Source organism: Callospermophilus lateralis, chromosome 17 (genome assembly GCF_048772815.1).
Source record: "Callospermophilus lateralis isolate mCalLat2 chromosome 17, mCalLat2.hap1, whole genome shotgun sequence".
In the NCBI taxonomy this organism is placed as follows: domain Eukaryota; kingdom Metazoa; phylum Chordata; class Mammalia; order Rodentia; family Sciuridae; genus Callospermophilus; species Callospermophilus lateralis.
In genome coordinates this window covers 36,222,533-36,236,729 of record NC_135321.1, presented here as the reverse complement: position 1 = coordinate 36,236,729, position 14,197 = coordinate 36,222,533, and the positions used below count along the sequence as shown (strand labels likewise).

General features: G+C 38.6%; 1 protein-coding gene across 13 annotated transcripts in view; it reads left to right on the top strand.

The window, feature by feature from the left end:
• Dtna (dystrobrevin alpha) overlaps positions 1–14,197 on the top strand; it is a 349,876-nt gene that overhangs the window by 221,078 nt on the left and 114,601 nt on the right. For all 13 annotated transcript variants that reach the window (XM_076837170.2, XM_076837171.2, XM_076837178.2 and 10 more), the window contains exon 4: positions 9,185–9,265. In XM_076837170.2, the coding sequence (XP_076693285.1) occupies positions 9,185–9,265 (81 nt within the window). The remainder of the gene's footprint in view (positions 1–9,184; positions 9,266–14,197) is intronic.

The following is a 14,197-nucleotide window of genomic DNA, read 5'->3' as shown; positions in this document are numbered from 1 at the left end:
TGTGTCGTGAACAACCTCCTTTCCTGAGAAGATAGTAGGAAAAAATTAGGTTGCTATGGAAGTTGGGAAGTGATTGGCAAGAATGAGGGTCAGAGTAGATAAAGGAAAGTCCTAGATAATAAGATTCAGATTTTCTTTTTATCATTTCTCAATACATCTGAGGCACCAAGACATCATTAGAACTAACAAAGAGGAAAGAAAATTAAAGCTGACACAGGGAATCTCAATCATGCTCCTTGCTTTTTCCGTTTTTAGAGATGAATATAAAGTCTGAGAGTTTCAGTCAAGACATTCCAATACAATTTTATCTAGTGCCTTGTGGTTTTATCTAGGCCTTTTTCGGTACCAGAATCTTTACTTATGACGTGGCCAGTCACCTGGAATAGGGATTTTTTTTAAAATATATACAAACCCAACAGGCAAGAAGCCCAGTACTGCCTCCCAAAATCTTAGACCAGAGGAATACTTTTTAGTGATCTATCGTACTGCATGGTGACTACAGTTAATAATAATGTATTGCATATTTCAAGATTGCCAAAAGAACAGATTTTTAACATTTTTCCCACAGAAAAATATGTCAGTGAAGAGTTGGATATGTTAATTAGCTTGAAAAATCCTTCTACATTGCATATATAGATTGAAATATCACAATGTACCTGATATATGTGCACAACTATTATTTGTCAATTAAAAGTAAATGAATTTCTAGAAAATAAAATATATTGTATACTTGGAAAGTTAAAATGCAAGAGGGAAAAAGTTAAAATAATATATATATTTTAGGGGAAAAGCACACCTACTTGCCACTGCCCATATAAATAAAATCCAAAGGAGCATAAGCATCAAAATAGACCAATAGGACATAGTGGAGAAATGTCCTGTCAGATACAGAAAAAATAAGTAATATTTACTATAAGAAGATAATAAAATCTGGCGGAGATTTTTGAACTTATTTTGTAACACTAAGGACTATATCAACTGGCACACCATAAGAATTCTAGAAGTGTGCTTTACTTAAATGCTTTTGCAAATCCATATTTGAATTTAAATGCCCAGATCCTTCTGCACCTTATGTAGTACAAGGCACAAATAGGAATGTTGCAAATGTCTAGTGACTTAAAATTGTTCAATTAAAGAAAGTTGGACAGAAGTTTTATAGTCACAAAATAAAAAGAACAACTCTAATTTTTTTTCAAGGGAGAGAGACTTAGGAAAACCATGTGTTCATTTCCCAAATTTTAATTATCTTTTTGTAGAGAGTTCTCAGATTGTCAGGAGAGTTTATTAAATAGTTTATAAGTTCTCCTCATTAATGATTAGAATAGATAAACCAGCCCAAGAAATATGGGTGTACTAATGACTCAGTTGTCAGCCCAAGACAGCTGAACATGTATGACCTTAATCATCCATTAGTTTGAACAGCAAATTTAGATCAGCACAATGCACATCCTCAGTTGGTAGAAATCTACTGAATAAAACAATTGACTGCTTTCAATGTCGAGGATTGACTTCGGATAGGTAGACTGTCTTAAAAAAGAGAACAATAATCTCATTGAGAATGTGTTAAGTGGTTGAAAAAATATATGGGTGACCCCAGCTCTATCAGCAGGACACCAAAGAAAGAAAAGAAAACTATTGTTGGAAAAGACTGAGACTTAGAAAGTAACTTACCCCAGAAACCTGTCATGTCTAGACAGGGAGCACAAAAAGACTAAGTGCTTATAAAGTTTTATCTAGTAATGATTTTTTTTAAGACAGCAAAAGAAAGTGCCAAAGAGATTTTTTTTTTTTACTTTTGAAATTATGAATGTGAAAGAAAAATTGCATCAGACACAGTTAGACAGGCACAGAGGACTTTATTCAAGATTGTGGCAATAGGAGAGAAAGATCAACCTCAACTGCCCTGGAGGAGAGTTTTTGAGCATCAGGGTGCCGAGTGGAAAATAACCAGAGGACTACAGGGAAGTTTGGTCAATGTGCTTAGGCCTGCCATCCACATTTGCTAATTGTGCAGGAGAAAAGTTTGGCTCTTCCTTTGCTGCAGAGTCTGGGAGATAGGACATGATCTTCTTGAATGACCACATGTCAAAGGGCTGACTCCCATGTCTTTGAGAAAGTCATCCCTGGAATGTAAAGCTGGGAAGAAACTGGGAGATTGACATCTCACAGAAGCCCAGTAGAGATTTATAATGGAAAGCTTTCCAAAGCTAAAGGCTCTGAGCAAAGGGAGACCAGAGGCCTAGAGGCAGGAAGAAATCTGTCTAGAGTTAGGCAGGTGGCAGGGAATGTTAAGCCTGCCTTATAAAGACAGAACGACAGTCCATAGGGAGAATAATTGATAAGAAGGTTTGTCAAATCTAGGAGATTGCAGAACATATGCATTAAACATTTACTCGGAGCACATTATCACTAGCAGCAGAAGCAGGAAGAAACAGCAAAGAAATGCAATTAAGACAGCACAGACTCACATGTAAGTGAGTCTACTTTGAAAGAAATCCTGGCCATCTACTTTGAAAGAAATCCTGGGCGAGTTGTAATAAACCAAAAACTCTGCTTGTTATAATGCCCTATTTACCAGCTTTCTTAGTGTCTTGGATTACAACAGAAAAAAATTCTAGTTAAATGTAAACATCATCTTCATCTTGACCTTTCAGCCAACAACTTAGTTGATCTGCTCAAACAGGTTTATCAGACTGGCCTTTAGCAGAATAACTTGTTTGTCTTCCGATGAAATTCTCCTGTGTTTTTCCGCTCTCAATTTCTTGTGAACACACGCTGTCAGTGTCATTCACTATTGAAAACTGCTTTCTAGGGACACACCCTAGGCATGTATCTTCAGAACCATTCACCTTAGGTAACAAATCGCTGTTTGCTTGGAAGCCAGGGGGCCCGGGGTGGTAGGTTTTAATGGGAGGGAAGCAATTGGAAAACCTTTGGAGAACCTAAAAGTCTACCTCCTTGAGGAGAAGGCAAAGACACCACTGGCCTCCACCTGAAGGAGGGTACCCAAATCGAAAGAGGCAAACATGGGCCCTCAGGAAACAATGCTGAGTTGTTTAAGGGCAGGCGGGCCTCTTCAGAATGATGGCAGTCAGCAAGGGCACAGTTGGTAAGGAAGCTGGGACATGCTCTGTCATACACACTATGAGTTTTAGGAACACCAATTTCAAAAATCCAGAAAAATGACATGAATGATCCCATCACCACAGGCCATGTTGAACACTGTGACCATTTTCACTTGATTTTGCATTTCTCATGCTTCTTATTCTCTTTAAGATGTTAACACCATAGATCATCATTCTGTCTTCTGTCACCACCACTCTATTGTTATATTTTCTTTCTTCGTACCCAATAGATCCTGAAGTCAGTTTTGTTCTTGGCCAGTTCTCTCTACCCATGATTTCTCTGCCACCCCAGCCACCATATTGATTGCCCTAACTCTCAAGTGTTCAGAGTCCTTCAAAAACCACCTCTTGTATTCCCATGAAGCAGCTTACCCAGAGCAGTCAGCATGGAGACTCAACATCCCTTCCAGCCTTGCCTTCTTGCTGTTCTGCTGACAAAGCAGCTTGAGGTGAGCTCATCATTGACTCCAGTAATAGTTCCCATCACAAAAAAAGTCAATGTCCCTGCCAAGGCTGCTGCCGTCCAGTTCACATAGGCTCTGAACAACTATAAAATAGCTGGGCACTGTTCAGAAGTGGGAACAAGTTTCAGTTCCCAACTCCGTGCCTCCTGATGTCATCTAGAATGTATATTTGTGCACAAAGTCTTCTCTTGGAAAAATATTCCCAATCTTGGCCCCGTCAAGTCTCACTGCCCACTGGATACCTCCACCACCATATCCCATAAACAACTCAAGCCCTGTATACCTGAAACTGAGCTCTTCATCTTCCCCTGTCTACAAACCTGTTCCTTCCTGTTTATAACTGTGTCCAGTGAGGGGCAAGTCATCCCTCTGAGTTGCCTAAGGTTAAAATCCAAGTGTCATCCTTGATCTGTCAATTCCTTCATCTCCCCCTCCCAATCACCCTCTCCTCTCTTCTCTCTCTGTCTCTCTCTGTCTCTCTCTCTCTCTCTCTCTCTCTCTCACACACACACACACACACACATACACACACAAATAGATGCACACATGCACATGCACACACATGCTTCCTTTCAGTGAGTCATCAAGTATGGTAGAGTTCAGATGGAGAGTTTGTAGGCTTCATTTTCATTCTGTAAATTTCTGTTGAGCAAATTTTTAAAATGAATGAGATATTTAAAAATTGAACTGACTATATAGAAGATTATATAATGAACTATCAAAACAGAAGGCAAAACATACATAAATTGTGTGGAAACGTTTGGAGTGTCATGAAGCTAAAGTCAAAAATTAGGTAAAGTGCTTGGTTGTTGGGTGGGTGAGCTGGTTTCATAAATGGATGGAAAAAAAGCAAGAGGAAGGAAATAAGGAAGTAAGGGAGGCAGGAACAGAGGTAAGGAAAGAAGGGAGAGAAAAACATGAGAAGATGGATGAGGAGTAAGTAATTTACAGCTGGTCACTGAACAGACATAATTTCTTACCTCTATCTTTGCTCATCTTTATCACTTTTTTCAACCATGACATGAGGAGGAGAGGTTTGAGGAGCTGGTGTGAGAACATCAAGGTCCCTTAAATAAATGCACTTTAAATTTTTTATTATGAAAATTTTCAAATATATACTGCTATAGAGAAAGTAGTATTCATCTCTGCCCTTAATTATTTATCCCAAGCCCTCACTGTGTACTAGTATGGAACAAATATAAGAAATAATTCAAATGAGTTGAATTTCTAGGTTTTAAAAAAAATTATATCCAAGTGACATTATGAAAAAAATAATTACGATCCATTATCTTGCAGATATTGCAAAAAGTTAAAAAAAAACTGACAGAAAAATGCTATACTCATTTTTTATTTAAAAGGAAGAACACAGTTTTTTTAAAGGATTTTTTTTTAGTTTTTAGTTTTATTTTAAATTTTTTTTTTAGTTGTTGATAGACGTTTATTTCATTTATTTATATGTGGTGCCGAAAATCGAATCCAGTGCCTCACACATGCCAGGCAAGTACAATACCGCTGAGCCACAGCCACAGTCCCAGAACACAGATTCTTTAGACTCCATAGTATGAATCTGATGTAGCTTTCATGATAAAATGTATTTTTCATTTCATGGACAAAAAGTAGTAGTGATCCTAAACACTTTAACATGCTAAAAACAAAAAATCCTCTAATGTCTCCATTTCCTTATTCATTTACTTAAATGCTATCTTTTTAATGAGAGAATTAAGCCAAATAATTTCCCCTCTTAATAAGGTCACCAGACTGGTAGATGAGGAAAACACCATCCAATAAAAATTAACCTTAATTTCAACAAGGTATTGACAAAGCCTCTTAGGTTGTTTATGCGTTGGACCAGTGATGTCTGGGTCACCATATAATTATGTAGATCGACAGGTGGTGTGGTGTCTGTGTCCAGAGGAGTAATTAATAAGTCAGCCAAGCGGGAGGAAGGCAGCCTTCTACAGTATGCTGACCCTGCTCAGGTCCTTGGTTTTAATCAATGACTTGGATGAGGATACAGAAGATATGCAAGTAATTCCAAGGTAGACTTTGGGTTTATAGAAAGACCACACATGGAGAAGTGAATTAGGTTCAGGATTTATTGAGGTAAAGAAAAAAAAATTATTTCAAGCAAGGTGAATAAACAGAGCAAAAGTCCATGGAGCATATCTCAGCTTTCTTTGGGTCCCCGAATCCAACATGGATCCTCTGGTGCCATTTGCATTGTTGGTGTGAGGTCGTATGCTTCTGTATCTGAAGAGCTAAATTTTGTTACTCATCATGTCACTTCAGGACTTACATCATCAGGAGGTAACAACATACACAGATAGGAAACATTTATAGACATCTAGGCCCCTTCTTGATCCTGGAACAAAACCCACTGTTTGTTAAGTCAACCTAGTGATAGAGCAGGAGGGAGCAGTCAGCACACCCCTGTCCCTCAGCATCATCTCTGCGTCTCTTTACCACATCCTATGGAGATACATCTTTGCCACATTGCCCCAGGACCTCTATCAGAGGTACCAGGGTTACTGTTCTCCAGAGATAAAGTCTTGATGGAACTAAGAACCTTTACTAAGTTCTGCCTCAGTCTTTGTATACTATCTGCGGCTTGAATCATTATTCTTGAGGAACTTACACAAGCAGTCTATGCCCCCTACTGTTTTCTTTTAAAAGATGGTGTATAGATATTGAGCCTCTCCTGATTACTTAGCCAAACTCAGCATCAATAAAAGTCCATCCCCGTGCAGTGGGAAAGGCAGATTGAGTGCACAGGCGTTTGTGATTGTCTCTCTGTTTCTGGTTATCTGGCATCTTAGGGAGCCACAGGAGCCTATCCGATTTACAGAGGACAAGAAACTGGGGAGGATCTTTGATATGCCAGTGACAAAATCAAAATTTTAAAAGATATCAGAAAAGTTAGAAGCATGAGCTAAAAATTAAAATAAACTAACCAAATAAATACAGCCCTATCCTTAATCCAGGAGTAGAAAATAAGCACATATGATTCTTTAAAACCAGCTTTTGAATTAACTGCAAGCTTAATAAGAACCTAAAAAATAAACCATCTGCATATATATATATATATATATATATATATATATATATATATATACATGTATTATTACATTCATAAATATCCTTATGAAAGGTGGCATTAACTGCTTTCTATACATTCTATATGAGGGAGGCATTATCTCTGGCATTTGGGTTACTTTTTGTATCTCATTTTAGGAAGATATTAACCAGCCATGAATAGAGTGATTGGAATACTTAAGGGCTTTAAAACCATGCCTGATGATAATGAGAATAATAATAACAACTTCTCTGTCTGTTGCATACCAGACTCAATGATAGACATCATATTGTTTTTAACATTAAAAAATGAAGGAAAAGTTACCTCCCCAGCTAAACTTTAAAGTTTATGGTGACAGGGCTTTTTTCCATAATTTTCAGATGACAACTAAGATGCTAATAATAATAATGATAGTTGCCACGTAGTATTTGAGAAATGAATTATTGAATGGCAGGGGAGAAAAGAGTATGTGGCTCTGGGTGGGAAACTACATCAAGTGGGTTGAAGTCACAAAGAAGCATATTAAATCTCAAATGTTTTAAAAAAAATCTGTTATTGTACAGAAAGCCCTCTAAGCAGGTCCATTCTTGTTAGCTGCTGACTATCTACCTGGTGCAGAGGTCAAAACTGGATATTTATTACCACCTGCTCAAGTTCATATTGTTATCTTCACTTTATGCCTGAGGAAACTGAATTGCCAAGTAAAAATTTGCTGAAGTTCACACAGCTAGGAGGTGACAGAATTAAGGATTACTGGCTTAAAAATCTATTTATTTTTACTAAATTATAATCTTTCCTATCATTAGAAATAATCGATGGCTGTTGGCTAAATGTCCATCTCCTGAGAACATGTTTCAGAGAATTTCTGGATTGAGTCAGGGTAGCTCCCACTCTTGTACCTGTAAATGTTCAGTACTAACGGGCCTGTTTTTCAAGAAATATACTTTCATAAGAATGAATGTTTAATGATATTCCTCAAAAAACCACAAAGTAATAGGACTATTGACAATATTTTTAAGTGAATCTAAAGAGATCAGTTTGAATTGAGGGAAGGCTGAATGCTGTCAGTGAAGGATATTCACTAATTCATCCTGAGTTTCACTGAGAAAGCACTTCATTGGCCTAATATAATTGCATCCATAGCAGTTGATTGGCTTGGTACGCTATTACATTTTGAAATATTCACATGGCACATTTTACTGATGTATCACTGGTGAAGAGAAAGTTAAGTACATGCAAAATATAGCGACATGCTTTATATCTATTACGAAACATGAATATGGCTGGAAGAGAGCCCAAAACTTAAAAGCAAAGCAGACACATTTATTGACAGTCGAATATGTTCTAAATACAGTCTAGAGATTAACCCACTCAAATCTCTGCAGAGGAAACACTAGGAGCTCAGTTTGCTGTGATGTAGCTTGTGGAGAGACTGGCCCAAGCCTAGCAGAGATTCTGTGGCAGAGTGGGGAGATGTACTCTTGGGTAGGTAAGATGGAAAGAGCCTGCACAAGGTCATGGATTCTCAGCAGAGCTTTCGGACCTGATGTTCTGGTCATGGAGAGCCATGCTGTATTCTTTTTTTTTTTTTTTTTTTTTTTTGACTCAGGGTTGAACTCAGGGGCACTTTACTACTGAGCTACACCCCCAATTCTTTTTACTTGTTTGTTTGTTTATTGAGACAGGGTATGGCTAAGTTGCTTAGGGCCCCACTAAGTTGCTGAGGTTGGCCTGGAACTTGCAATCCTCTTGCCTCAAACTCCTGGAGTCACTGGGATGATAGATGTGGTACCATGCTGGATTCTTGAGTTAAAGTGTGGAATAAGAAAGTCATTCAACACTATAGGGAGCATGTTCCCTCTGCCAGGAAGGATTTGGAAGCCATGGTGTAAGAAAGAATACAAGTTATTTTTAGAAAGGAGTCTCCTCCTCCAATATTGCAATAGATATTAGTAATAATAGTGAACACTTAGGCCAATCGTAAACACTGTGCCAGTGTTCTAAGTATACTAGGCATTTGTTAATTCATTCTTACAACAATCCTGTGAAATAAGTACTGTTAGTTTCATTATCCCCAACTTTCAGGTGAGAAAACAGAGGCTTCTAAAAGCAACTGGCTGAAGGATCCACAGAGAAGGTGCTCACATTCAGTCACCTGATAGCAGTGTTTTCAATAGCAGTGCATTTATTTTATGATAGTGTCTGATATCATCTAGCTATTTAAGTCACAGCTTGAGCAGATTGTTCTTGGAAATGATAGACACAACAGGGAAGAGGTTGTGTTCCCCGGTTCATGCACTTGGTTGACAATCTAGGTTCCAATGTTGAATGGAATGCAGGGGCTCCTTTTCCCCTTGAACTTGAGGACTGCGAGACAGACCTTTTCAAGTCTTAAAATAATATTTGTATTCTAACAAAATTAATAAGTGTATGATTATATCTGCAGTTACTTTATTTATAAACATTATAATTCCTTTCCACACACGTGGCATACTATATGTGTACTCTTTCTCCCCCACTAGGGGCTCAAGATCTGGATCGCATCCGACTCTCCACCTACAGAACAGCATGCAAGCTTAGATTTGTTCAGAAGAAATGCAATTGTAAGTATGCCAGTTGTTTGGGCTAATTACCTTTATGAATCCTATAGTTTACATGTATACTGAGCTTATTGAAACCAGACTTTCTTGCAAGTATTGATAAAAAAGTGTTTACACAACAATAAAAGGATTATAATGATACACAAATGGTACAAAGACTGTTCCTAAGTAATTCTGAGGTCTGAATTACTTTTACCTACTAAAGTATTGAAATTCATGAGCGTCTGGAAGTATGGATCATCCCAACTTTGAACTAGTTTAAGTCTGGCAAAGGTTTTTTTGTCTTTTCTCTACCCTTGGTATTCTAAATGCAATGTCTTCAAAATGGTTTTCATGAACTTTATAAAATATCAAACATTATTAAATCCTCCTGATATGTGTATTTCCTTTGTAAGTATTGGAACATGTTTACAAGCTCCTGGAAAACATCAAAGATTAGTTCTGATGCTGTAAGATCAGCCCTTTATACTGGAGTATTAACTACATTTACTGACATCAGACAACAATGACAGAAGGGAAGTTGCTTAAAGAAACCAGGGAACTCGCTTCAGCTTGTTCCCAAATTTTAAAATATAGGAAATGAGTCAGATCACTGACCACACTGAGCAGTTTACATTCCCTGCTGGGTCAACACTTCTGTCACATCACCATATCCATTTTCTCTTGGAAAAAAATATTGCTTCCTATTCCATGTGTATAAATTTATTATTTTATTTTTAAAAAAAGAAAGAAAGAAAAACTGGCTCTGCTTTTAAAAACTGATAATGGTCTCTTTTTCTAATTAATACTGGACAAATTCTACACAGTGAAAGCCATAATGTTCTCCTGAGCACATACAGACAATTCTTGAATAACTGGCATGGGAATGGGACCCTTGGCATATGCAAAGACCAGCCACCTGCAGATTTCTACCCTGCCAGAATCTCCAGCAGGTGTTTCCCAGGGCCAGGTTTCCAGGCATACAGCTGATGGTGACAGGAGGGTGGGCAGTGTGCATCTGTTCTTTAAGGTGCCCAGCTATAGCCTGTTCTCCAGTCCCACTGGCTGAGCCTGGGGTTTGGGATAGAAGGAAAAAAAAAAAAAAAAAAAAACAATGGTCGAACATCAATATGCGTTTTTGATTGCTCTCAGGATACTAAGCCACTCCCACAGCAGCAGTGAGAAAAGGGCTACAGCAGATGGGAAAAAAAACGGGCTGTATTTGTAGTCCTGGGCATCGATGAGTCAATAAAAACCCTTTCCAGGGTTAAGGGACAAGGAAAATGTTCCCAGAGAGGAAAAGCTGCCCTTCCCCCGACACGGAACACTCTCGTTAGAACCAGAGGAAGAATCTCGACATTCTCAGGAATGAAAAGTTATAGGATTCTCCCAAGTTCTGGCTACTTAGTCACATGACAGTGGCCCTCCAAACTGGAGAGGCAGGGAGAGCATGGGGAAGGGGGTTTTGTTCCCCTTTTAAAGCTTAGCCCAACAGAGCCTTCCTTAGGCTTCTTTCTTTGGAAAAAGCCTACAAAATGGTAAGGAGGAAGAAGAAAAGAAGTGAGAGAGAGGGAAGAAGAGAGAAAGAGGAACAGAGGGGTGGTGGTGGAGAGGAGGGGACAGCAGGGAAGGAAAGACACTCACAGGGAGCTGCAGCCCTCCTGCCAACAGTGCAAAGTGCACACACACTGTCATCCTTTGTCAGGCGGACATAGCAACCCTCAGGCACTGCCCCATGGCTCCTGCTCTCCGAGAAAGGTCTCTTCTCATTCTGGGACATCTCTTCTTCTTCTCATTATTTTCAGAATTGTGTCTCTGTCACACTGATCTTCTTGGAAAGCAGTGGTAAAGAAGAGAGGATGATGGTGCATAGCGGGTGAATAGTGACCCACCTGTCCATTTGTTCATGTCTTGGCTTAGTAGGCATGTATGAGCTCCTACTATGTGTCTGGCACTGTGTTAGGAACCAGAGAGAGTGCTATGGTGAATAGGATGCCATCCCCGACTTCCTGTTGCTCCAAGTCTAACTGGATGGATGCACTTTTTGTTTGTTTGGTTTTTGTTCTTTTTCCAGTGCTGGGGATTGAACCCAGGGGCGCTCTGCCACTGAGCTGCATCCCTTTTCATTTTTAATTTTGAGAGAGGGTCTCACTAAGTTGCCCAGGCTGGCCTTGAATTTTCAACCCTCCTGCCTTAGCGTCCTGAGTTGGGATGACAGGCACATGCCCCCACACCTGGCTGGGTAGACTGACTTTTAAACAAATTTATAAGCCCATGTAGAAGTGTCACAATTGAAATACGTGCATGGTGTTTGGGCACCCTGGTAAGGAGTGCTCCGACGTGAGAGATGGAGGCTGCTGGGAGGACTTTCCTAAGGGAAATCTAGGCTGCATCTTAAAGAATGAGCAGATATTAAGCCGGGGAGTGGGGGAGTCTTATTTGCTTTACAATGTACCTTATAAACTCCATTCATTTTAGGAAAAGATACTAGACAAAATTGAGGCTCAGGCATTAAAAAACAAGCATAATTTGATTGCTCTGCTAAAATTAAGCTTCTTTCTAAAATTGCTTCTACCTTCTTCAGAAGTGTTAAATACAAGTATTACATGTGTTTGCTGAGTTTTCCTCCTGACAATAAATATAACAGTTGTGATATTCATAGTTCCTTACAGAATACTAATACAATTAGTCTTGGCTCATCTTACTCAAAGTTGGAAACTTCCTTCTAGACAGATAATCAGAAGCAGTGATTTATTTTTCTTTCTTTTCTTTTCTTTATTTATTTACTTTGACATCATTAGTCAACATTGAATTTACTCTCCTGTATTAGAGGAAGATAATTTTAGTCTGTTGTCAAACCTAACTCAAAACAATTATGGCACCACATAATAGAGTTTTACTTTGCATCAAAATAAATAAGATAAAAATTTTAGGTAATACATATATAACTGCATCTGTGACCAAATGATTTGCTGCTTCGTGAGTGCAAAGCTGATAAGCACAACCAGGAGATGAAAGAGGGAAGAGAGGGTCATGCCTTGCAGCAAGTCTGGAGCGCACTGGGGATCATCCAAAAGCAGTGTCTCTCCCTTAGCCAACAAAGCATGGGGCTTTTATTAGGGAAACTCATACATATTCATGCAGGACAGACTCTCATCACATGTAGAGGCAGGACATTCCTGAGCATCCTCGGTTTAATGTCATGCTTCATCATACATTACATGTTCCAGAACATCTCTGGGAACAGAATTTAGTATTATAATAATCAAAGTTGACTCTAGCTCACCTGAAAGGGATGAGGCAGGTGACTTAGTAATTTGGGCTGGCTCTTTATAAATTTCTCTGGTAGGCCTTTTCTGAAACAACAACAACAACAACAAAAAATTAAATTTAAAGGCACACTTACCATCATTTCAAGTGGCCACAGCTTTTTTGGTTTTTGCAAGCATGGGTGATTGTCCCTAAAAGCTCCTTCTAGGGGCTAACAGATTGCTTTATCAAAAACTGTCTTAGTCATTTTGAGCTGCTATAACAAAAATATCATCAACTGGATATTTATAAACAACAGAAATGCATCACAATTCTGCCAGCATCAAGACACTACCCAATTTGGTGCCTGCTGAGGGCTCACTTTCTGATGACAGCACCTTCCTGCTGAGTCCTCACAGGATGGGGGCAGTTCCGCTCTTTGGGGTTTCTTCCATAGGGCTCTAATCCCAAGCATGAGGGATCCACTCTAACCTAGCCAACCTCCCTAAAGTCCCTACCTCCTGCCACAATAGGGATTAGATTTCAACGCGAAGTTAGAGTGGGGAAGGCACAAATATTCAGACCATATTAGAAACTCCTTATCAGATTTTTTTCCACAGAAATCAATGGATTTTAACAGTTTATTTTTAGGTGCAGACCTTGGGCAAAATTTATTTTGTATATTAACAAAATTAAGTTTAAAACCTACACAATGGAAGAAAAAACATAAAAACTAACATTGTAAAGTCACCATCACCTAGAAAAATAAATATTGTCTGGATACAGCATGAAGTGGGTAAGTTTTTAGAAGATTTCTTCTCTCTCTCTCTCTCTCTCTCTCTTTTTTTTTTTTTTTTTTTGTCTAAATTCAAAGGCCGTTTTCTCTGATGCAGTTCTTAATGGATACTGAGATTTACAGTTTCCCTCCAAACAAGAGGCCAGAGAACTGTGACCTGTGGAGTAAATGCAGCCCATCACCTCTTTCTGTATATCCCATGAATTAAGAATTGATTTTAGAGACAGATATTTGCCACTGATTTGATGAAAGGGAACACTAACATCTAATCCCAATTAAGCAAGATAAAATGTCTTCCCGAGAAAGAATTTCACCCTTCTCGTTAGTAGGCCAACAATGTTTAAAATTTGTCCTCGATTATTATATATTTAATTTCATCCATAAAAACGTGTGGAAGTTCTTTTTCTCCTACCTGTATAGCTATATAGTATCTTTGGTTATGTCTCTGTGTCCATCAAAAAAGTTCACCAACCCCTGTTATAGAAGAATTGCAAGAACACCTTGTCTTTTTCAGGCAAAAGACTTTCCATTCCTTCCAGATTTTTCCATAGGAAAGGTTTTCCAAATCACTACTTCTCCTAATCATTTTTCTTTTATGTCCTGTTATGCCCTCCCTCCACATGACATAACTAGCAAACTCCCTTCTATAATAAAAGAATTAATGCCTCTGAAAATTAGGGGGCACAAAGCTGGCTGTTTTATTTTTTAAAAAATATTTATTTAGTTAGTTAGTTAGTTTTTGGTGGACATAACATCTTTGTTTGTATGTGGTGCTGAGGATTGAACCCAGGCCACACGCATGCCAGGCGAGCGCACTACCACTTGAGCCACATCCCCAGCCCGCTGTTTTATATTCTATAAGAAAGAGGACAGGATAGAGAATACAAAAAACAAATAGTTCAAATAATCCA